The sequence below is a fragment of the Lepisma saccharinum genome, chromosome 6 (genome assembly GCF_977018435.1).
Source record: "Lepisma saccharinum chromosome 6, izLepSacc3.1, whole genome shotgun sequence".
Lineage (NCBI taxonomy): Eukaryota > Metazoa > Arthropoda > Insecta > Zygentoma > Lepismatidae > Lepisma > Lepisma saccharinum.
The window spans coordinates 49,615,462-49,640,816 of record NC_139234.1 but is presented as its reverse complement, the minus strand read 5'-3'; the positions used below and the strand labels follow the sequence as shown (position 1 = coordinate 49,640,816).

Sequence of the window (25,355 nt, the reverse complement as noted above, 5' to 3'; positions counted from 1 at the left end):
AGTCACAGAACATGGAAGCTGTGGAGTAAAATTAACATGGTCAAAATTACAATAAAAATAGGGGTCATCCGTCGAAATGATGGGCCCCGTTCTTCTGGTGTTGAACAAAACTTTGGTGCCACTGTAGGAACTCAGTATTCCCAGTCTTCACTTGCCACAGTGAAGGGGGTTTAACAAAGTGTAGTTTTGTTTTTCCACCTTTCTCAATTATGAATTTTGGCCTTGTTAATATACATATACAGGAAAACCTCGTTAATACGAAGTTCAAGGGACCAAAAAATGTCAACTTCGTATTAAACGACTTCGAGTTATCCAAACTTTTCAAGATGGCACCTGTTTTCAGGTGTAAATAAAGTAGAGTATAAATTAGCCCCACAAAGGATATTTTATACTTGGTGGTAGCTCAGAAAATAAGCTTTATATGTACTATATAATAATATTGTACGTTTTAAAGGAAGTGTAAAAAATGTTACACAAAATGAGAACACGGAGTTTAACGCGGACACAAAGATTACAAGGAGTCGGTTAACACCATTTATCCTGCCTAGTTATACAACCGGTTATGCACGGGATGCATGTTGTGGCAAAAAGTCTTATAAAAAACTGTATTTTCTTTTAATTGTGCAAAGTTGTTGCTCTTCCACGAAATTCTTACAATTTTAGTTCAAAAGAAACCGTTTGCACGGAGACCTACCGAAAAGAAAACAATCTCGTTTATTGCAAGAAATGAATCTTGACAGTAGTCACACGCGAGCAAGAGACGGGAGATAATCGAACAGAATGAATATTGGATTTTATGTACTAGAACATCGTCCGTTACAGGATTAACTGGTAAGAGAAGATTCTCTTGGGAGAGAACACAACCTTTCCCTGGCACAAAACAAAACGAAAAAATCGTGCCTGTAAATTTCATTCTGGTTGGGCTGTCTAAAACACATCGTAAAAAAAAGTCACATATTCTTTGCTTCAGTTAACTTCATATTCGCCCCCCTCCCCTTTTTCAGGGAGCAGTCCAAACTCTTCCTCAACTTGCATTGTAATCAACTCTGAAAAAGTAAACACACAACTTGCGATGTTTGCACCCAATGTGTATCCTAGGACACATTAAACAGTGCCGCACTCGATAATCACTCTGGTTTGGATCCCACTTTAAACTGTATATTTAGTCCCGCTTAGTTCAGCAGTATAAAATGAACTAAAAACAAGTTTTACGAAACTTGCGTATTTTCAGATTAATCGACAATTTATTGTAGGTTTCAGGAGTAGTCTGGACGTCAAACACTCGCTCCGCCAAAACTTTTCCTCTCGTATTCCTACATTGAGCATTGCTTTTTTTTTTTTTTTTTTTTTTCTTTCTTTTAACAGCAGCACGCTAATGGTTCTGAAGAAAAGCGGGGATTATATGACTTTGCGAGATTCAAAACAATGAAGCTTATTCCTTCGCATTGGATGAGTCATTGCAGTTATCGGCAAGCGAGAACTTTCCAGACGCTCGACTAAACACTGGCGCCAGCTGCAGCGTAAACACAATGAGACCGGCTGGAAGTTAGAGCAGCAGGTGGCAGAAGGGAAATCATCGGCATTTTAAAGATAACGCAGTTGTCGAAGACCGAACTTTTATCAGCAGTGTGAAAAATCACATTACCATGCACACCAGTGGCGAATAATGAGCTGTTGTAGGAGAAGGAAGGGGGTCACTTTTCTTTTACTTATCATGCGGTTTTTGTTCGTTTTAAAGAAGGTTTTCAGAACTGTTTGCTTTTTTTTAGACGCCAAGAATAGCAAGAATTAGCAAGAATATCGTGGCCGAAACAATTAGCAACGGACCCCCCCCCCTCTCCGTTTGTTGTCACTCAGACAACAAAACACTGTTTTGGCAAATTTTATGAACTGCACAGTTGGGAAACGTATGAAGCGGGAAACTGGAGTTGCAACATACGTAAGATCGATGTCAACTTTTGCGGGAAACCTAGATGACAACGCATTAAGCGGGTTGACGATCTTTAGTTGTCCTATGCGGCTTTGATTATCTGTAACAGTTTCCCTTTTTTTATGCAGTTCTACAGGGCACAAAGAACACGCTTTTAATGAAAGTGGTTACCGGAAGTTGTTTGCTACCAGGCCAAAAGTTGCTCGCTCACAGGAGCGAGCTCAGAGCTAGACAGATTGGTGAGACTTCCAGGCGCCACGCGTCTTGTATTTTGGAACATTCGTGCGATCTTATCTTGCATTTTTCATCTGGCACTGGTGAATATTTCCAAGGTGGTGCATTCAGCGGGGAAAGAGCTTGACCTCCCATGCACATTGACAAAGAATTTCAATGTCCAAGGGCATTTCGGGCTGCTTCCCTCGAGTTGTCAGCAGCTCTTAGGACAAGGAAACATGTCAAGGTCAAGTTAAAATAACGTCCAAGCTCTTTCCACATTTGATCTTCTCTTGTCGACTTTACGCAGGTGTCTACTTCGAATTAAGCGAAACCAGTTTTGCGGAAGGGTCTTGTAAACAACTTCGTATTAAAAATTATCCGTATTTCGATTTATCCATACTGAAATACATTATAAATCCTATCTTATCGGCTGGGGAATGGGAAGAACTTCGGATTAAAGGGTACTTCGTATTAACCAATATCGTATTAACGAGGTTTTCCTGTATTAAGCTATCACTGTAGCAATTTTCTTCTATTTTCAAAGTATTGCTCATGTTCAAAATCTTGTTTCACACTTTTTTCTTAAAATTTTGTCTTTAGCCCTAGAATTTTCAAAATTTCATAAAATTGTATATTTTCTAGCAAGTTTGCTTGTTTCTTAAGACAAATGCAAATTTTCAACTAATTCCGACCATTGAGTGAGCAGCAGTGAGGTTTTGAAATAATGAATGCATTATTACAACTTTTGTCAGATGAGTGTTTAGGCAATGTTTCTTCACATTTCGCATTTCACAAAAATTCAATGTCCCTACTAATAGGCAACTGTTGTATGTTCCATTAGTTTGTAGAAAAGAAGGGATTCACCAACATGTATACTTTTTTGTTGTGTTAATATTTTATAAGTTTCGTTAGTTGAACACAGTGGAACCTCAATTTTATGTTTTTCAGGGGACCAAACTTAAAAATACAGGAAAATGCAAAATCGAGAAAAATTGCATGACATTTTGCTATGTTGGGACCATCAAAATTGAATACATAATGCAAGAAAATGTCAAATTGGGGTTCTACTGTATTTCTATATTAACATGCACTGTGCTGAACCTAGTATCATTCTTCTCAAACATTAATTTTTTCACATTTTTTAAAAAGGCAACAGCCACCTCCAATGAAATCATGCCTGTCGTGCCACCAGCAGATACATCGCAATGCACCAATTTGTCCACTGTGTAAGGCCAAGTCTCGAAGCCGGAATCCAAAGAAGCCAAAAAAGAAAGATTGAAAGGAAGTTAAAATCCAAGGATACAATAGCTAAGTAAGTAATTGTCATTTTATAAAAGGCATTTATTTATTTATTGGTGTTGTTTTGCCATTTGATCTAAGTCATGAACTCTTGCTCTGGGACACACACTGGTTCGTGTCTCCTGGGAGGAAGTATAACAACTTTTCTCTTGAGATTTCAACCAGGGTATGGGACTGGTGGCCACCCGTCATCATGAGGAAATTGGGGAGCCATGAATGAGTAGCATAACCTGGTCATGGAAAACCTACATCAATAACTGGGGGTTCTTCATGCTGACCACACGTTACCTCGTAACTGATCGGATGATCGCTCATCTCTGCGGAGGCATGTGGGAGTGAGGTTGGCTGTTGGTAGGTAGGCCTTTACCCTCAAGGCCTGTTGTGCAAGGGCTTATTATTATTTATAAGATTGTGTGAAAACCGTATATTGTGATTACTAACAGGTATTTTGGTATCCTGATGTAATTCTTAAATATTTTGAAGCAAAACTGGTAAATTGGTGCTTATAATTGGAGTGGATTACTCACCCATTAATGTCAGTCAATATTTTAACAACTTTTAACCTTTAGCAGATGGCTGATAAGTTACTACCACTGTGTGTACTGTCCTACAGATGGCTGGGCAGTATTTTGCTGGGCACCACATGGCAGCAAATTTATGTTCCATTTCTTCAAAACTGCACATAATATTTCAGTTGTCTTTTTTTGTTCATTTGTATACATATGAAGTTATTGATTTTTACACAAATGAAGGTATGACATACTTGAATTACAAAACAATATATCCAATGTTAGTATTGTTAAGCTCGAAATTGAAAATTTCTTTGTTTTCCCAGAGTATTATGGGATAGATCTTACAAAATGGGCTATAACTCTTCCACCATCGCTTATTGCTGATATACGAGGCTTGTCCGGAAAGTAAAGATACAAACACATTTGCACGTTAGGGGGAAAATGTGTACCAAAGTTGGTAACACTGGCAGTAACCGTGATCCATACGACGAGGATTAGGAGTGAGTAGTCGGTGCTGCACTGAGTCTTGTGAGAGGAACACGTGTTGAAAATGGCAGCGGCGATACCGAATCGTGCGAAGTGCGCGACGTGATCAGGTTTTTGCAGGCACAAGGAAAGCATCCATCGGATATCCACCGAGAAATTGTGACTGTGTACGGGAACGTAATGAATCGTCAAAATGTGGCGAAATGGTGCCATGCCTTCGGAGAAGGTCGACGTGCAGCAGTCACTGCAGTGGCACCATACCCATTCTCCAAAAGCCAAAAAATTCAAAACGTCAATTTCAACCTGCAAGCTGATGGGAACCGTTTACTGGGATCGCCACGGCATCCTGCTGATGGAATGCATGCTGCCTGGAAGAAAGATTAATGCTGAAACCTACTGCCAGACTGTGAAACATCTTCGATGTGCAATTCAAAACAGAGAGGCATGTTGTCAAGTGGAATCTGCTTCATTCATGAAAACGCCCACCCCTATGCAGCGAATGTCACCAAGGATCTGCTTGCACAGTTTTAACGAGAGCTCCTTCACCATCCGCCATACAATGCCGACCTTGCACCCAGCGATTACCACCTGTTCCTGTGCCGATGACGTCAGGGAAGAAGTTACAACTTGGTTCCAGATGCACGCAGCAGATTTCTACGATTCAGGGATACAAATACTTGTTCCGCATCTGAACAAATGTTTGGACAATGGTGGCACTTATGTGGAGACATAGCCTCTGTATCAGTGTATCAAGTGTAACTTTAGTTGCAAGCAATACATTTCTTTTATATCTTATTTTTGGTTTGTATCTTTACTTTCCGGACAAGCCTCGTATTTCACATTTACATGTAATAATGAGAACAAAACATTTTAACAACACGTGACAATTACGAGTCAGGAGGGGGCCTCCCCGATGGCGCAGTGGTAGCGTAATCGCCTTGTAATCAAGGGGTCCCGGGTTCGATACCCGGTAGAGGCACATAGTGGTTCGGGTCCCACTTTAAACTGTAGGTCCAGTCCCGATTAGCCTTACTGTGCATAAAGTGGACTTAAAACACCAAATCAAACCAAAACGAGTCAGGAGGGTAAGGTCAAATGACAACTTTTGAAAATGTTGCATAATTTCATTTTTTTTCTTCCCAAAATTGGGTGACTGTCATTACATGTCCTTAAAGAGTGGTCTTTTGTCATGCTTGGCTGCAAATTAGGGCCAATTCCAGATTTGTTTTCCATAAGCTGGCAACACTGCTGCTCTTATACGTTGTTATTATTTTTACCCCGCAAGACATATCACCCTGTTTTCAATGAAACTGCATGGTTGTAGGAATGTACCACTGCTACGTACTGCATTTTTCATTCACTTTGGTCTATTGTGGTGCCCACAGGGGTGTGTCAAATACCAATTTCATTGTTAAATTCCGAACTTCAACTTCTTCCTTTAACTTTCATTATTGGGAGGTACACTATAAATTTCACCTCCACTAAAAGCTCTATTATTCCTTAAAAAAAATGATTTCATCTCTCTACAACAATTAGTTCTAGAGCTGCGATTTTTTTTTGTACATTGCAGCAAATTTCAAAAGTGAGTTGTTGAAAAGTTCCCATTTGGAGAGCTTAGACTTGTGGATGAGGCTCCATCTGCTAATGGTAAATTGTTACAATTTTCAAGCATTGGTATTGGTGTAGGTGAGAATCAGTAAGACTACCGGCATCAGTATGAATGTTGGTTCAAAGTATCGGCTCAGCCCTACTGGAAATATTTTTTTAAAAAAGTCATTATGAACCTTGAAGTTATCATATATACATATATATCTAATTCCATACAATAGCCTAATAAGAGTACTGTATATATATTATTATCAGAGTGAAGATTCCATTAACCCTAAAAGTGAGATTTATGAAATTCCTTTCTTTCTAGGAAGAAATTTAATATATCAGAAACTACTAAATTGTAGTTAGGTTCTTCTTAAAGTTTTGCATAATCACTTTTTATATATGCAAAATAATATATGTTTATTTTAGGTGGTTTTTATTTTATTTTTCATGCAATGTTTTGTCCTGGTTTTCCAGAAATTTCTCAAGCCAAGATAACCACTCGCACAACTTTACATGGCTACTCTACCCAGTCAGGGAGGTACGGCAAGGTGGAGAAAAAAACAGTTTCCCTGGGAAGAAAGAAGGACATTCCTTAGAACTGTAGAGTGACTAGTCGTGTAAAGTTGTGTGTTATGTATGTGGTTATCTTGACTTGAGAAACTTCTGGGAAACCAGGATGAAACGTCGCATGAAAAATAAAATTAAAAACTCTTCAAAAAGCAATATATTATTTTGCATCTACTAATTATAGTGTTATGAATCTTGCCTGGTTTTGTTCAGTACAGACCAGGTTACAAACACGTACTACTAGAGAACAAATTTTCTCTGTTAGCTAGAACAAGAGGAACAAATGGATTTTTTAAAAATGAAATTTGGTCATCCCCCATGGAGAGGCTATGCCAGGATGGGAGGGTTCAAAATGGTACATGCATAGTGTTGTACACAAGACCCTTTCCTTCCAAAAATTATGCACCTCTTCCGAAAAGGGACTGAGAAAAAAGTGATTTTGAATGTGTAAACCACTACAAGCAGCACCAAAAATTTGACCTCAAACAAAGCATAACAGTGAAGGTGTATGCAGCATACCGCAGAAGGTTCCACTGCACGTTGGATGTCTGCTCTACTATACACCAAAACAAAAGTTAGTTTAATAACAGAGTGAACATTCCAAAACTAACACACACTAAATATTAGTAATATACAGGGTGATTCATAATTCCCTCAAGGATTTCAAATGTTTATAGTACAAGAACTGCAACACATGCAGCAAAAGGTGCATAAGAATCTATCAAAGTTTGCACACCTAATAGGCCCCGTCACGTAATTGTAGATTTAGCCGCTATGTGGCAGTATAACAGTTAATGCAAACAAGGCATGCACTGGTGAACACAAAGTGTTCTGCATCTTATAATGCACTAAATGTGAGTCGGTTTTGATGGTACATCAGAGATTTTCATACGAAATATCGAACAGAAGCACCTACAGACAAGACAATTCGTGCTTGGTATAACAAGTTCAAGGATACTGGCTGCCTGTGATATGTTGCGACGTGTCAGGAACTTGATTTCAGGATTGTCGTCTGCCGTGTCACCAGGGGTGCACATATCTAGCACCTGTAAGGTAGAGTACAACACACACAAATTTGCCGTTGCGTAGATACAAATTTTCGTTTCGTCTCCCTCTCTCTTAGTATCACGTGTTCTACCCTGCTCGAAAACCTTCGCTATTGTTGCCATATTGTTATTCCATTCCTGGACACACTTGCACAAACATCATTGAAAATAATTGAATAGCGCTCCAGCATGCAGTTCACACCGTTCAGCAGGGACGGTAATGTGGCAATATAGCACGGCGTAGTGGTTGCTTCTTTTATGCAGTGCATGTTCATTGGCTAGCTAGTAACTAGTGTTGCCAACTGTAATAATGAAGCACTATTTCTGTCACGGAAGGGGAAAGGCAGGTAAAATGACGGTGAGTTTTGTTGGATTGGAAGCACCATATTTTTATTTCATACTAAGTATTTTACCGGTTTGACATTGTGTGCGTTTATTGCGTGTGTGTATGTGAAAGTGTGTGTTTGTTAATGAACGTTAAATTCCATAATGCCTCCAGTTCTGTCAAAGTTGAAATCAAAAACCTTGCATAGCCAAGCTCGGGAAATTCTAAGCAACGTGCATGACGTCATGAAGGAAGAAGCCAGTGAAGGTGTTAGCATCCCAATACAGCATTTTGGCAAGAGAGCAGCGGCTGCGACTGGAGTTCCTGAACGAACAATCAGGGCTATCATGAACGAAAGACAATCTCTTGAGATGTCAGAAGACCCCTCCACATCATTCCACACTCCCGGGAAAGAACGACAAAGACCAGCGACCAAATCGTCAGTGGACGCTTTCGATGAAAACGTTATCCGTAGGCGCATATACGACTACGCTCTGCGTGAAAATGAAGTGCCGACAATGAAAAAATTGCATGTCAAATTACAGGCAGACATACATTTTGCGGGAAGTCAAGAGAGTTTGCTACGTTTGCTGCGAAAGATGGGATTTAGGTGGAGGAAGAGGAGGCTGTCATTTTTGCTGCTTAATGCGATGCATATTGTTTTCTGTGTTAAAATTGCCATGCTTTGATGGGTGACCAAATTCATAGCAGGGCCGGCGGAAGGGGAGGGCGAACCGTGCCACCGGCCAGGGCAGCAAAATTTGAAGAGAAGAAAGAAATAAGCTTATTGAAAACTGTGGTCGAGCGAGATATTCTTTTGCGCTTAATAGTATTGAAATAGCATAAGAAGTCTCATTATTTATTTTATATTTTGATGTTTTACTTAGGAATATATTGATTTTCAATTTCCCGTTTCTGCGTACTGGCGGGGGGTTCGAAATGGAGCGGCATCTACCGTCACCGCCCAGGGAGGCAAAATGACTAGCGCCAGCCCTGGTTCATAGCAAAAGAAAAAGCCGCGCAGCTTATTGTCTAGTGGCAGTATATGTACTTGTTATTGTTGTGGAAGCCGGCATCGTTTGTAAATGTAGAACAAAGGCAACCGACTTTCGCCGATCACAGAGAGGAAATAATAATACTGCTTGAGGAGGAGTGTTGTGGTCCAATTGTCGCGGTTTAACGCGTTGACATGTTGTTATCTGCCGTTGCAGTTCCGTACCAGTGTATACGGGTTTTGGGAGTGAACAGTTAGAACGCCACCAGTGCATTAATGCAATGAAAAATAATATTTTTTTTATTTTGTTTGAAATCACTCAAATAAGGAATCGTATGAAGAAGTCTTCTTTGCAGCATTTTTGGTAATTTTACGTATGTGTTAGTTCATATTTTTCGAATTCTTAGTCCATATGTATGTAGCTACATACAAAGCCATTTGTTAGTATATATTAATTCTAGTCCTGGTATAATGCATGACGTTTAAAACTCACTCAACGTTAGATAGACCTGAATTCTCTAATTTCCTTGTTGTACGTAACAGCTGTGCATCGGCGCACTGCAGCGATTTTTCTATCTGCTCCATTATTAACACTGCTTCTTTAGTTCTGTCGCGCATCGCACGACAGAAATATCTGTGCTGGACTCTACATACCAAACTTGGAGAGATTCTTTATGCACTGATATGCACCTTTTTGCTGTATGTGTTACAGTTCTTGTACTATAAAAGTTTGAAACCTCAGAGGGAATTCTGAATCACCCTGTAATTACACACACAGACAGACAGCAAACAAATTGACATCCACAGAACCCAATTGACAAACTGGCATGAACTTTCTCTACATCATGACGTCTTCCTACCATGTATTTGTAGCAGGCAATAACAGTCAGAAGGCTAATATATTTAGTCCCTCAAATTGCAGAAAATGCAAAAACAAATACATATTTGTAATCTAATCTGGATTAAAACAATTGAAAGAAAATATAGAAAATGATAAATTATAAAAAATAATAAAATTATAATGTAATGTAACTCCGTCGTCTTATTACATTCTCTATATTTAGTGTATATTCATTGTTTTCTCTTCATATGTTAAAAGCTTTCCTTTCTCACAAAACACACTATTTTGCGGGTAGAGGTCTCAAAAGTACCATGCGTTCATTTCGATCTTCAGCCGAGAGATTGGGAGAAGCGTGGCGGGCGGCGCTGACGGAGATGCCGACGTTTGCGGCCTGTAATGCCCGCTTATTTTTATGGACATATGCAGACATTTATATAAATAGTACAAAACGAACACTAACCTGTGTTATAAGAGTACGGTTTTAATTTTAGTAGCTTAGTGACTGTATGTGCTGATGATTTTGACATGCCCATCTCCTGTGAAACACGGCGTAGAGGTTTGTTTCGAGAACGTTCTAACGCTGCACCAATTTCATCGAGTTTTGCTTTAACGATCCAGTTTCTCGTAATTTAAGGACAAGATGTCTAACCGTATCTCTATGTGGAGGTGAAACACCTGGGAATTTCTGTACAAATTGCCTACACACGTCTCGACACGAGTCTGTTTTCACGTAAGTGTCATACATAAAAAATCTTTGTTCTAACGTGAACCTTGCGGCTGGCATTCCAATCGTCTCACTGACACAACACACATACACACTGCAATAACACAAACAAGTAACGGCAAGTAACCAAGAATAACACTCTTGCGCACAGTACGAAATTAACACGCTCTTGGTTTACATCAGCTCGCCCCTATATTCACAGCTCTTGTCTTCAACTAGTCGCGAAGGAACAAAGAACTTGAGCTCGGAGATTTCGTATTGCAAGGAAGCTCACGAAAACCATTGACATTTAACAGTTTCGTCTGCAGCGTAATCTTGATACAGTGTTGCACATTCGAAACCTCCAAACGATCCCCGTCGACACAAAACTCTTTCAAGGATATAAACTTAAGCAGGACGTTACTGGTCAAAACTATGATTAAAATGTTTTATTATCTGTGGCTCTTAACATCGCTTCTAAAGCGTATTTATTTGTGTATATAAGGGCAGAACTTCCTGCAGAAGAACTTAGTTAGAACAGGTTAGTGCTCGTTTTACAATATTTATAAATGTCTGCGTATGTCCATAAAAATAAGCGGGCATTACAGATTGCAAATGTCGGCATCTCTGTCAGCGTCGCCCGCCACGCTTCTCCCGATATCTCGGCGGAAGATCGAAATGAACGCACAGTAAAATCCCATAAAGTCCAATACTGAACTCTTATTTTGGGATAGTCTGAAGTTGACAGGTCTGCAAAACAGAACTTCAACCCCCCTGCCCCCTTTGTTTCATTTATCTGATAAGTAGCCTAGCTTTGCCGAAAGGAAGTATTGACAGCATGTAGACTGTGCCAGTTGGCTGTGAAAAGTAGCAGCATTGCTATATCTCTTTTAGTAATAGCCAACATGGGACTTCTTACCCTATCCTGTTTCATTATCGCTTGCTTACGTAAACAAGAAAAGTCATCCCATATGTCTGCAATTACTGTCAGCTAACTTTATTTCCTTCCTTCCTTTCTCAAAGTATAAGGTTCTTTTTACTCAGTGTTTCAAATTTGTACATTTGTCTTGCAGCGATCACCCTGTATTACAGTGTTGAGTATTTATTGTGCATTTTTATTTGCAGAACATTCATATCCTTGGATTCAAGTTGCTGCGTACGTCAGTTGACTGCCAGATCAAATTCTTCCATGATGAGAAGAGAAAATAAAGATAACAGCCCAGTAAAGGCAAAACTTCATTCTGATCTCTGTGGCAAGAAGTGACATGAAACGTGCTTCAAGCTGACATCTTGTATAACATATAATTGTGTGTGTGTGTGAATGGTTTAGTCTAAATCGAAGGAAGTGTAGAAAAGTTTGTGTGTAGTTGAATATATAATCTCTCTTGTGTGCATGTGAAAATTTTTAGTAAACATGCTAACAATGAATTAACATGTCCAATGAAATTTATAATGAATGTTAATTGGTATTTGATGTATTAATCTTCATTAATTATAATTTTGAATGTTTGAAATTTTACTGTGGTAAGCTCTCTTCCAATGTTCAGTGGACTGATATTGTGTTTAAAACTGTATAGTGAAGTATGTAATAAATCTTTGTACATGTAAGCTGCGTGTTCACTCATGGCATGATACAAATATAAGTAGAGGCACATATTTTTGGGAAATAAAAAAGCAAAATTTCGGTACAAAAACAGTAAATTTCGGGTTCAAAAGCCGTAAATAAAATAACATTTCGGTGTTATAGTGGTGAAAAATCGAAGTGGCATATAAAATGACATTTTGCTTATAAAATTACCAATATAATCCTAAATTTGATTTAAAAACTGAACTTATTTATAATGATGCCTGGAGAGCAGATGACCGTTCTTCTATAATGAAACATCCACACACTTTCCTTGGATCAAAGTATCAGCCATCTGAAACACAAACCATCATTAAATGAAATAAAGCACAACTACAAAGACATGGATAAAGATTTTGAACAGTTATATTCATTGTAATGAAAATAAACAAGAGCACACAAAATTATTCTTTGCTAACATGAACAAGCTATTCAGTACTCTGATAAAAGACACTCAAGGATCCTTACAAAAGAAATAACTCTTGGCCTCGACTTTACCTTCTTCATTACAGAATAGATAACAAGTTTGAATAATCACCGTTTAAAACAAAGAACGGTGAATTATCACGTGACTTACACAAGAAATTAACAATTGCTCATTTTTATAAATTTGCATAAATATTTGAAATTCAGAGATTGTTACCTCTGAGAACAAATCATAAACTGTGTAGCTAGGATTTATCCGCATGGCATAATCTTGTTAATATACAATTCCTAATGCGACAAAGATTTAGGTTCAGTTTCTTTGACATCAAGCAGCTCGAAGGAACTAGACGAGGTCAAGATTTTTACCATAGAAGTGCCCAGTGAGGCTAAATGATGTGCAGTACTTATGATTGTAGCCACTCCACTGGACAGGTCAGGAGGTCTACTCCATACATACAAAGGAAAAATTTCAGTTCCATCGAGGTAGCATTCACCACTTGGGAGTTCATTTGGAACTTCCTTTCACAGGACACAGAAAGGAATGTAAACCGCTGTGCGAATGCAATTCAGTCACGGACGAAACGGCCACATACTTCGACTGCCATCATGCAATATGACTCGAAACTTGTCACTTTTTTGCACACCGTACACTCGTGATTCCTCCACGCTGAGATTAACTTTACAACATGCACTGTTCACTTTCTCTGCGAACTCCTGCTCGCACGTGAATCACTTAAGACATTTGATATTCCTTTTTCTTGCAAAAAAAACTTTCGCGTGCTGTGCCAACTGCACTTATCGTATCCAACTAACTTATTTTCCTTTCTCTATCACAGCAAAAGAAAGAAAAGAGCGACACACTATAACACAGTACATAATTTTTACCAAACACAACAATAGAAGTTTGCCTTCAGATTTCAGTACCAAGACTTGCTGCTTCTAAGAATAGAAAAGCAACATTCTCTTTGACCAAAAGCTGCCGATTGTTAACAATGCAGTTGTTTACTCATAAACATTCAAGACTGAGTGATTGTTGGTTTCTTACCAGCAAAACTGACACTGCAAGCTTAATCAAGGATCTTGACAAAATGAAAGAACTTGCCCACAAATTCTGTTAAGGATGCATCATAAAGCAAACTTAATGCAAGTTATTGAATGCATAATTATAAAAGAAAAATGTGGACATCTTTGTATTACGGAAATATCACAGTTTATTACATACATATTACACAAAATAAACATATTCCTTCTAATAACACATTTATGTAGTTACCAGAGTATTACGTTTATTCCTGTATAAAGAGGTCCATTTTTTTCTTCTCAAATATTTACAGCAGAATTAATCCATTTTCTGTGAATTGCATAACTCGCAGGATAATTCAAACGAGAAAGTGTTGCGTCTGTAAATAAATTCTAAATTTCGTGTTTAAGAGACTATTTCACATCTTGCAGTTCATTTTGCATAATTTCATGATAAAACAGGGTAGGAAAATGCACCTCACACCTTTCAGAAACATGAAAAATTAACATTACTATGTGTTATTTCACATTTCATGTTTTCGTCAATAACGAAATATGCATGCCTCTACATATAAGTTGTGCAAAGGTGTGCAAACAGGAAAACAAGCAACCAATATTGAAACTTGACTTGGCAGTTGAATTACTTTATAGACATTTTTTTAACTGCTTCATTTCTTACCATGCTAGCATAACAATTTCTGGAAAGTTGAATCTGTTTAGAATTTCCCAAAGAACTTCAAATGAGGAAGTGGTATTGTCCCCCACCTCTACCATCAGCCTTTGCTTTTCCTAACCTCTAATGTTTCTCCTTCCACACCTGTTTCCCATGCCGACCTCAGTGGCAGAGTGGTTAAGAGAGCATGCTCTGGATGCTAGAGGTCCTGGGTTCAAATTCCGGCATGGGTATAGGTGTTCTTTGTGAGCATCATCCTCATCCATGTGATTAGTCAAAAGTGACGCTAAATAACAAAAATCAGTCAAATCAAAACCTCTTCCCATGGTGCCTTGACAGCAGTTTAATATCACTTTATAGAGGAGCCATTCATATGAAAATTTTTGTCCTTAAATTCAAACAGTAGTACAGAAAAATAATACAAATGAAAAAAATTTGAAGTACCCTGATTAGGGAGTTTGTTGTCAATTTAACACATTATCCATGATGGTGTATATGCAGTAGTTTACTACATGCTGCTTCTATTCATGAGGGTGGATCAAAATAAAACTGAACAGTGGATGTACCGTATTTACGCGTGTATAGTGCGCGTGCGTGTATAATGCGCACTCTGCTTTTGGATGGGTAAAAGTGACAAAAAATTATATCTCGTATATAATGCGCAGTACAATCCAGTTTCAACAAATGGCTTTCTTAGTTGTAGGTTGTAAATCTGTTGCTATGCTGATCAAGAGTGAATGACGTCATACGTATTCAATTGCTCATTCCTTTTTTTTCAAAATATATATATTTTCTTTCCTTGACCAATGTAACATTTATATGAGGCACATTCAGGACCTTCCAAATAGCAGTTAGCAGCACAAGATATTACGTCGTTCGGAAAGTAAGTTCCACTGATGAATACCGTGGCGCTGCAAGCGGGGCAGTGTGAATGCGCATGCGCCTTGTGTAGCCACAACCTTGATGAAGTCCAGACGTCAGTCTGAGGCAAGTTGGTCAGGAGAGTAGTGCGTAGTGCGTTGTTGTTGTGTTTCGGACAATCCAAACTCCCGCCACGTGTGAGGTGCGGTCCGTGATCCGTTTTCTGGATGCACGTAATGTTCCAGCTACGGATATCCACCGTCAGATTTGTGAGGTGTATGGAGAAGGAATAATGAGTGCTTCAATAGTAAGAAGATGGGTGAGACGGTTTCGAGGTGGACGGGTTAGTGTTCATGATGAAGAACGAAGTGGTCGACCGTCTGTTGTGAATCCCAATTTGGTTCGTTTAGTGGAAGAGCAGATTAGGGAGAACAGACGATTCACTTTGTCTGAGCTGTCATTAGAGTTTCCACAAATCTCCAGAACTGTGCTGTATGAAATTGTAATAGTAAATTTGAAATTTCGCAAATTGTGTAACCGTTGGGTCCCTCACCAGCTCTCCGAAAATGCCAAAAAGGAAACAATGGGAAGTGCATTAGTTTTTGAAACGGTATAGTGAGGAGGGGGAAGAGTTGTTGGAGTTGTTTCCCAGTGGTTCTCCATTCAGGCGGAAACGTTCTATGATAGGGGTATAACGAACTTGGTATCTCGCTGTGATGCGTGCTTGAATTCTTATAGCGATTATGTGTGAATGTTGTACCATGTATATATTCTCACCCCTATAAAGATCATGATATTACTATTTATATTTTTCATTTTATGGCATGATGGAACTTACTTTCCGAACGACGTAATATCTTCCATTAAGGAATTTACACACTCCATGTATGTCATTATTTGGCCAGTAATACATTTTAATTTTTATTATATTTTTCCTTGTTTTGTTTCATCGGAAGTACCATAAAAATCAGAACGTTTCTTCATGTGATCAACTTATTTCAACCGCATTTCACATTAGTGTCATTATCTTGAATGGAATACTGTTTCCATATTCAGAAACTGCAGGATTCAAGCTTTACAACGATATATAACATGATAGGGTTCCGTAAACATGAAAAATCAGTGCAAGTGTCCCAAAATTATGGAATGACCCTGTACGGTTTCATGTTGGCGGTCTGAATTATTCCGTGCATAATACGCACCACAGTTTTTGGTGGCAAAAATTTTGGAAAAAAGTGCGCATTATACATGAGTAAATACGGTATTTGTTATATGAGGGGCATGTAAAAAAAATGGGCTGATTAGTTATTACAGAGAATAAAATCAAGCGAGAAAATTTCTCCAAGCGGGCCAAAAAATCACATGCTGATTTCATTCTTTCATCTTTGTGAGTGCTTGTCAACATTTTTGGTACCCACCTCGCCCACAGTTTGTGATAACCCAGATTGTCCATTACAATTCGGTGCAATGTTTTATCAGACACTTCAGGAAACTCCTTGCCTAGATCAGTAATGGTGAAACGTAGTGATGGGCATTAGTCGACTAATATTAGTCGATTAGTCGATTATTAAAACCATCGAAAAAATTATCGACTAATGAAAATTAGTCTACTGAAAAAATTAGTCGACTAATATTAGTCGAATTAGTCGTTCGACTAATATTAGTCGAATTAGTCGTTCGACTAATATTAGTCGAATAGTCGTTCGACTAATATTAGTCGAATTAGTCGTTCGACTAATATTAGTCGAATTAGTCGTTCGACTAATATTAGTCGAATTAGTCGTTCGACTAATATTAGTCGAATTAGTCTTTCGACTAATATTAGTCGAATTAGTCGTTCGACTAATATTAGTCGGATTAGTCGTTCGACTAATATTAGTCGGAAACATTCCGACTAATATTAGTCGGAAACATTTCGACTAATATTAGTCGGAAACATTTCGACTGATTTCAGTCGGGAACATTCCGACTAATATTAGTCGAAATGACCGAACATGTCTCATTTCCAGACGAACAATCGACTACTTGAGCAGAGGGCTTATTGTCAAGAAGGGAAGCAAAGCAGGTAGGTATTTCTTGGAAAGGTCAGTGACTGGAATCTTTTATCCCTTGATGCCGCGACAGAGCTGGTATGCAAAGGGAAAGCTGACCCTGCTGTAGCTCTATCCCCCCCTACCTCCAGGGGGCGATGCCTACCGTCATTCATGTCGCTATTTTTGTTTTCTCTGAAGGGATACACATTCATAGTTCGGAGAGTTTCTTGGTATTCACAGGCCAGTGCACATTGTTGGTGCAAGAAAGACACCGCAACATTTTAAAAGCAAAACTATCCATTTCTGACCTTCAGATGGATTAGAGGGTTTATGATAAATGCATTTTACTGGAATGGAAATATTCTTAAACTTAAAAAACCGGTCGAATATAAGAAGAGAGTTTACAATCCACCAGCTCTGATGCAAGGTAAGGTAAAATTAATTTAATTAAAAATAAACATTAATTATGTTCGTGGGGCAAATACTAAAATATACGCTGTCCAGAACGATCTCAAACTTGCTGCAGTCGCTAGATGTTAATTTACCTTTCTGCCCCTTATGGGGTACAAATTTGCCAGCAACATCGGTGGCAGAGCGCGCAGGGTGGTTCATTCACATTCACGCCTTTTACGGCTCCGGGTTCGAATCCTGTGGTGGACATGGGTGTTTCTTGTAAGTTTCCACTCATCCATTTCCTGTAATCACAATTCATTCTCATCATCCCGATTAGCCTAAAGAGGCATAAAAGCGATGTAAAATGAGGATAATAATAAAGAAAGATAGAGGATGTATGTCACTTTGGGTAACGACGACGATGAGGACGAATTGATCAAAAAACATCCATGTCCAGCCTAATACTCAAGGGGTGGGGCAATGGGGTCATTTACCCCCTCCAACTATGAAATGTTTTAATATGAAGCTGTAAAACCTACGAAAATAACATTGACGATTTTTCAGATTTTGCAAGAAATTCGATTTTATTCTTACATAAATGAATGGGTTGTTCGCGAAGCGAGATAGGCTCCAGGACTCTGCAGTCTACAATATTTGGTTATTTTATAATTTTAGTATTATAACCTTTAAAGGTTTAATTGATGCATATCTATCAGACGCCCGGATTCAGCCCAGAGTGTCCTTGTTTTAAATCCCCGTCCCGACTTTCTTCGAACTGCATTCACGATGAAAAAATGTCTTTTTTTTCATTTAATTATTTATTGAAATTTCCAGTACAGCAGAAGCCATTTTAAACCGGAAAGAAACAACAGTAAAAAGTACACTGGTGTTAAAACGAACACATTAAACACTAAACAAGACCAAAAAATTAAAAAATTATAATAAAGAAAAGAAAATAAACAAAATATAAATAATAAACAAGACAAGACAGTACCAAGGTAAACAGATTATTTACACAATGCATTACTTATGTACAATGTTTGTCAAGTTGGTGATAAAAGACGAATATGCAGTGAATATATCTACTTGGTTTGAGATGTTGTTGAATTGTTTCGGTAGCCTTTGGAATATTGAACGTTGTATGAGCGAGAGTCTGGGCGTTGCAGTGTGGAAAGTTTCCTTGCTCCGTGTTTTATGTCTGGGCACTCTGAGGGAGAGTTCGTGGAGTTCAGACATGCTCTTGATTATAAGTATCATTGCTATCACATACTTAATTTAAAAATATATCATTTTCTATACATCTAATTATCATGATTGGTTAATTGATAGTCAAACATAGATGGTTTTGATTGATTGATTGATTGATGTTTTATGCCCACTTTATGCACAGAAAGGCTAATCGGGACTGGACCTACAGTTTACAGTGGAATCGGAACCACTTGTGCCTCAACCGGGTATTGAACCTTGATTACAAGGCAAAGACGCTACCACTGCACCATCGGGGAGACCCTCAAACATAGATGGGATTGGGTGCCAAAACTTGAGGGGAGGGGGAGGATTCTATCTTGATTGACAAGGCTTAACACTATGAAAGCATAATATTTCATCTCGCAATCGTCGCATTAACGCATTGACGCATCAGATCACGAAACCAGTTAGAGCGACACATGATCTTTGGACGCAGAGAATTATTTTTTTAAGTAAGTACTTCGCAACATTAGTAAATTTTCTCACATTTAATATTAGTCGAAATAGTCACACGATTAATTTCAGTCGAAATCGACTTTATTTCCGACTAATATCAGTGGAAATCGAACACAACTGATTCTGATTCCGTTTCCAGACGAAGCGTAGACCACTGAAGTAGAGAGGGCTTATCGCTAAGAAGTGATGCGAGGGAGAATGGCCTAGGTGTATTTAATTTCTTGGAAAGGTGAGTGACTGGAAAATTCCGGTACCGCCTCACAGCATGCCAAATTGAAAGCGAAAGGTGCCCCTGCTGTAGTCATTCATGTGGCTATTTGTTGTTTACAATGGTGTCTTTTCTCAAGAGATACGCATTCAGGACTTGGAGAATTTCTTGGAATTCAAAGACCTAACCATCCCTAGGTATCATTAGTGGTGCAAGAAAGATATCGCAATATTTAAATCTCAATGTATGGCCTTCATGTGAACTAGAGATCTTATCTTAAAAAACTTGTACCGTAATGAAAATATTCTTAAACTTAAAACTAATGTCAAACTTAAGAATATAGTTTAAAATCAACCAGTTCTCACGCAAGGCAAGGGAAAATTAGTTTTAATAAAAATGAACACTAATTATGTTCTTGGGGCAAATACTAAACTTTACGCTGTAAAGTACAATCTCAAACTTGCTGCACTCGCTATAATACAACCTTGTATGTTGATCTTCACTTTGTGCTGAGTGGCCATTCACATTATCCGCCAATCACGACTCCGGGTTCGAATCCTTTCATGGGAGTGTTCCTTTGTAAGTTTCTACTCATTAATTTTCTTTAATCACCATTTATTCTCTCTTTGTCCTGATTAGCATAAAGAGACAGAAAAGCGACTAAAAATTTGGAAAATTATAACGAAAGACATAGGATTATTTACTGCAGAAACTTGTAACAAATAATCATCAGGTATGAGTAACGTTCTTTCAAGTTGTTTCATTATTGCTGTTTCACTACACAAAATAGGCATTTTACTAATTGCTTCTAAGTTGTAAACCTTATTTTCGAACCGGAAAGTAATCATTACTTGAGAGAGGACCTCCCACATGGCGCAGTGGTAGCGTCATTGCCTTGTAATCAAGAGGTCCCGGGTTCGATACCCGGTGGAGGCACAAGTGGTTCAGATCCCACTTTAAACTGTAGGTTCAGTCCCGATTAGCCTTAGTGTGCATAAAGTGGACTTAAAACAGCAACTCATTACTTGAGAAGGGTGTATTGAAGCCTCTTATAGTATTCGAATTTTTATTTAGAGTCGCTTTTCTACCACTTTTGAGTAAACACGACGACGATGATGAGTGACGATTAAGAAATTAGTGAATCGAAACTCACAAAGAAAGCCATGTAGATCCGCGTAATCAAGGGGCGATGAGGGCATTTACCCCTTCGAATTATGAAATGTTTTAATGTGATGCTATATAAAACCTATCAAACTAATTGACGAATTAATTTTATTTCGTCCTTGCATAAATGAATGGGTTGTTCGCGGAGAGAGGCAGGCTCCAGTCTGCCATATTTGGTAATTGTACCCAGGTAGTTTTATAACAATTGATGCAAGTCTACCAGACATCCACATTTTTTGGGACAGTCAAATCTTTTTAATCCCTGTCCCGAGTTTCTTCTAACTAACCGTCGCACCCTGCTTTTTCAGTCAAAAAAATGGTTTATAATCTCTCATCTCGTAATCGTCGCATTGGTGCGTTAGAGAACGAAACCAATTATAGCGGCGCATGATCTTTCGACACAGTTTCGCAATACTCTGGTAAATTTTCTCAGGTGTAATATTTCGACTATAATGCACAAATCAATAACAACTAATGTCTTACTTTTTTGTTTCATACCGAAAAAAGGCTTACTGTCACAAATAAATTATGTTTGTCGTTTTAGACTATTCAATTTCAACTTATTCGCTAGTATTTCATTCATCCTAATATTGCACCAAAGGCAGTTTACATCGTAATAAATAATTTTTAACTGATCAGAACTATATTTTTAAAAGCTTCACATAATGGTCACACCCCTTTAAAAATTTCGACCAGTATGTGTTGGATAGTATGGGAGCAAGAACTCGCCTCCACTGTTGATTAAAGGAAATTTGAAAACACTGTTAAGGAATACAGTACTATTAGAATACTATTAGAATACTTCTAAGAATATATGTAAACATCAAACATGAAGCTGTACGACGTATGCGAGGTATCTATCAGTGAGATTGATTTGTTCCGTTACTTTAGATTTTAATGTAGCATCTCTATAATTGTATGTCTAACTGTAATACTACTATAGTAAAGTTATCGGTCACATCTGACACTCCAACAAACAACATTTCGCATCTTTTCTTTGTTCCAATTAGGATTTGTCCCCCCCCCCCTCACCCAAGACACATGATAATTCCCGTCTATGGGCCTGCCTATGTCTTCTTTACGTCTTTATTTGAAGCCGGAACCTTGATGGTGACTGACATCGTGAGTACACAACTCAACGTTTCGGGCCACAGAGACTGTTCTCAATGTTCTCATGCGTGACCTTGTAATGAAGAGATCCCGGGTCTATTCTCTGTGCGCCTACACACACACACACACACACACACACACATATATATATATATGTGTGTGTGTGTGTGTGTGTGTGTGTATAAACATTCGTTTATAAACAGTCCAATTTAGCCTGGCTCAGCTCAGCACAAGAGTGGAGGAATTTGAAAATAATAAGAAAAATATATAGTTCCACTTTGACTAATATTTGTCGTTAACGACTGATTCGACTAATATTAGTCGAAAGACTAATTCGACTAATATTAGTCGAAAGACTAATTCGACTAATATTAGTCAAACGACTAATATTAGTGGAAAAAATTAGTCGACTACTTTTTCGACTAATATTAGTCGAACGACTAATTCGACTAATATTAGCCAAACGACTAATTCGACTAATATTAGTCGAACGACTAATTCGACTAATATTAGTTGAAAAAGTAGTCGACTAATTTTTTCGACTAATTAGTCGATATTTTGTTTCGACTAACGACTAATTAGTCGATGGTGGAAATTAGTCGATGGTGCCCATCACTAGTGAAACGGTGATTGGATCGCACTTTCTCATCAACACATTGCACAAGGCCGTCCGTCTGAACACTAGGCCTGCCGCTCTGCTCGTCGTCGTGAACATTTGAACGTCCTTCCCGAAAAGCACAACACAATTGTCTTACCTTTCCTTCACTCATTACTGTTGGTCCGTAAAAGGCACACAATTCCCGATGAATGTCAGCTGCACTCAGTCCTTTTGCATTGAGAAATCTAATCACCAACCTCACCTCGCATTTGGCGGGATTTTCTATTAAAACAGCCATTTCAACTTCCTGCACGTACACACCTCCACACTGAGAAATATACCTCTGTTACAGGTACAGAATACTAAAAGCATTCTTCCGTGCATGGGCAGCTTTGTCAGTGTTGCCAGTCCGAAGAAAAAATTATCAGCCTTTTTTTTTATTATTTTTTTTTTTTTACATGTGCCTCGTATTTATGTATGTGGCGACAACCATGTGTAGAGGTAGAGCAGGAGGTAAGAAAGGAAACCTCTACTGCATAATGGACTTGCCCTAGATAGTCGCGCATGAGCATGTGATATGCGTAGGCAGTCGGACAGCAGTATTGTTCAAGGCCAAACGGCTTGACCTGTTGTTATTCATTGCTAGGTGAAACAGTGGGACAAGTGCTTGGGTAACTTTGGAGATTACTTTTGAAATAAACCTTGTTGATTTCATTCTGTGGCCCCCGTTCTGTTTTCATTATTTGATCCACCCTAATACAATTATTCTACAGGTACATTATTCAAAATCCAATCAGTTCTCTGCTGGAACCCTAATTGTCGCATGTTGTGAACATTTTTTTTTTTTTCATTATTACATGTGAAAATAAAATATATCAAGAAGTAGTGTTTAACCCTTAGCTGCCGGACTGATGTTCTAATTGGTACCATGTGGTGGTGGAGAACATGTTTAGCACTTGTCCTTTGCAGAATACACATGCTGGTAAACATACTTGCCACTCGTCCGCTAAAGATTAAACAGTCATAACTATTAAAGAAATATGAGAATTTCCTTTTTTTTAATGTCTTTACTTTTAAACTGTGTGGTGTCGCATCACTTGAGAAACAAGAAGTAACTTGCTTACACATGGTCCGGCAATATACGTATAACTACAATTTTAATATATTTCCTATATTAACACAATACAGCTAATGAAAAGCAACACATTGGTAATTGATAGATAACATAATGCCATTTATAACACAGTAACACAATGACACAACACAGTTCACTTCATCTTATTTGTTGAAAATCACATCAGGTAGATAGCCACCATTCTGTGTTGTACTCTCACGGAGTCAACAATCAAAATTACAGACACCAGCATTGTGGGTGGAATTGGTTGGACTTCCTCCCTAATTATTTTTTTCAGGGTGTCCAAGTTACGGATATTTATTCAAACACCTGCCTCTTGAGATATCCCCAAAGAAATTGCAGGCAGTTAGAACGGGTGATCTTAGAGGCCATGCCATGTCTCCAAAATGTAAGATGATTCTGCTGTGAACACATTAAGTAACGTTGACATAATTTCTTAAGCAGCATGTGCAGTTGCTCTGTCTTGTTCGAAAACCCCTCTTCATATTTTGTTGTTTCACGTCTCCCAATGTTAAACTGCTGTTGAAATTTATGCTGCAGAGCAGTTATACACAAAAGGACAGTGCTCAGGGATCCAACGTTCCATTGCTACAGAAATGGCATCCCTCATGCTCTTTTTCGGGTTTTTTCAGGTTATGTTTAAAAATATATATTTTAAAAATGAAATACATTTTTCCCTAAGTAGTAATATATTGTAACATTCAATTTGTATTACTTTATACCCTGTCCCAGACATCTCTTGAGCAAGCGAACGAAAACAAGTCTCTGCGCAAGTAGTGCCGTGAGACGGCTCCACCAATGAACACGGGAGACGGAAATGGATTGCGTGAAGAGGGGAAAAGCGACTGCAGTTACCAGCCTTCGCAACAGCGTGCACTGCTTCGCTCTGCCCATTCGATTTCCTCCCCTTCTCTGATGCTATGCACGACCATGTTTCAGAGATAACTGAGACAGGGAATAATTGACAATCAAAAGCTATTTAACATTTCTGTTAACATATTCTCTTCTAAAATATTTTTCTAACAGTTTGATTCTATTCTTCCGGAGGGTGTAATAGTTAATGTCGTTGCTTTGTGATCAGTTTTCAGGTTTGCATTCCCTGAGGAGGCTCGTACTTTGGTGTACAAAATATGTTATAACCAGTGATTTTCTTTTCTGCCAGTAAACAAATGAACTCCATATTGGCACCTTATTGTAGGTGAGGACTAATAACAATTTATTCTAACAAGAGAAATGCCTACAATGCTAGAGGTCCTGGGTCCAAATCCCAGTCTGGGCATGGGTATCCTTTGTACAAGGTAACCAAAAAAGTTCTTGCCGTTTATGACGTCCCATTAATCATCCGCTCACAGAGATGAAACGAAATGAAGCACGTGCCTGCCAAGCAATTGGGAGTTAGTCTGACCATCGACTGTCAGTAATACAGGCACGTTGCGCACACACAGCAGTCGTAGCTCGTCCAGTGTCGAAGAGAAATGGAGGTATCGTAGCAGATTGTTTGCGTGTGTTTGTTGTATGACTTTAAAGTGGGCCTGTTAGCTGCAGCATCAAGTCGCCGCATATGCCAGGCATTTGGGGAGAATGACGTGAACGAACACACTGCCAGGCATTGGTTCCAGAAATTCCGTTTGGGAGATGTGAGCTTTTTGGATGAACCTCGCAGTGGACAACCACGTGTGTTGGATGACGAGGCCCTGAAAGCAGCCATCGAGGAGGACAGTGGTCTAACGTGTGATGAACTTGCAGAAAGGTTCCATGTTTCCACTGACACAGTCAGACTGCACCTGCATGGGATAGGGAAGTCATACAAGTTAAGCAAGTGGGTACCCCACACATTGTCCACAGACAAGAAGGAACAACGAGTGACAGCCTGTTTGTCCTTGCTCACTCG

At 38.7% G+C, this 25,355-nt stretch overlaps 1 protein-coding gene across 1 annotated transcript in view; it reads left to right on the top strand.

Annotated features, from left to right (window-relative positions):
* The window catches only part of LOC145989380 (zinc finger C4H2 domain-containing protein), a 31,814-nt gene extending 19,691 nt beyond the window's left edge, over nt 1-12,123 (top strand). Inside the window, exons 5-6 of the mRNA XM_083124724.1 lie at nt 3,296-3,458; nt 11,641-12,123. Coding sequence (XP_082980850.1) covers nt 3,296-3,425 — 130 coding nt within the window. The 3' untranslated portion in view covers nt 3,426-3,458; nt 11,641-12,123. The remainder of the gene's footprint in view (nt 1-3,295; nt 3,459-11,640) is intronic.
* The last annotated feature ends 13,232 nt before the right edge of the window (nt 12,124-25,355 follow it).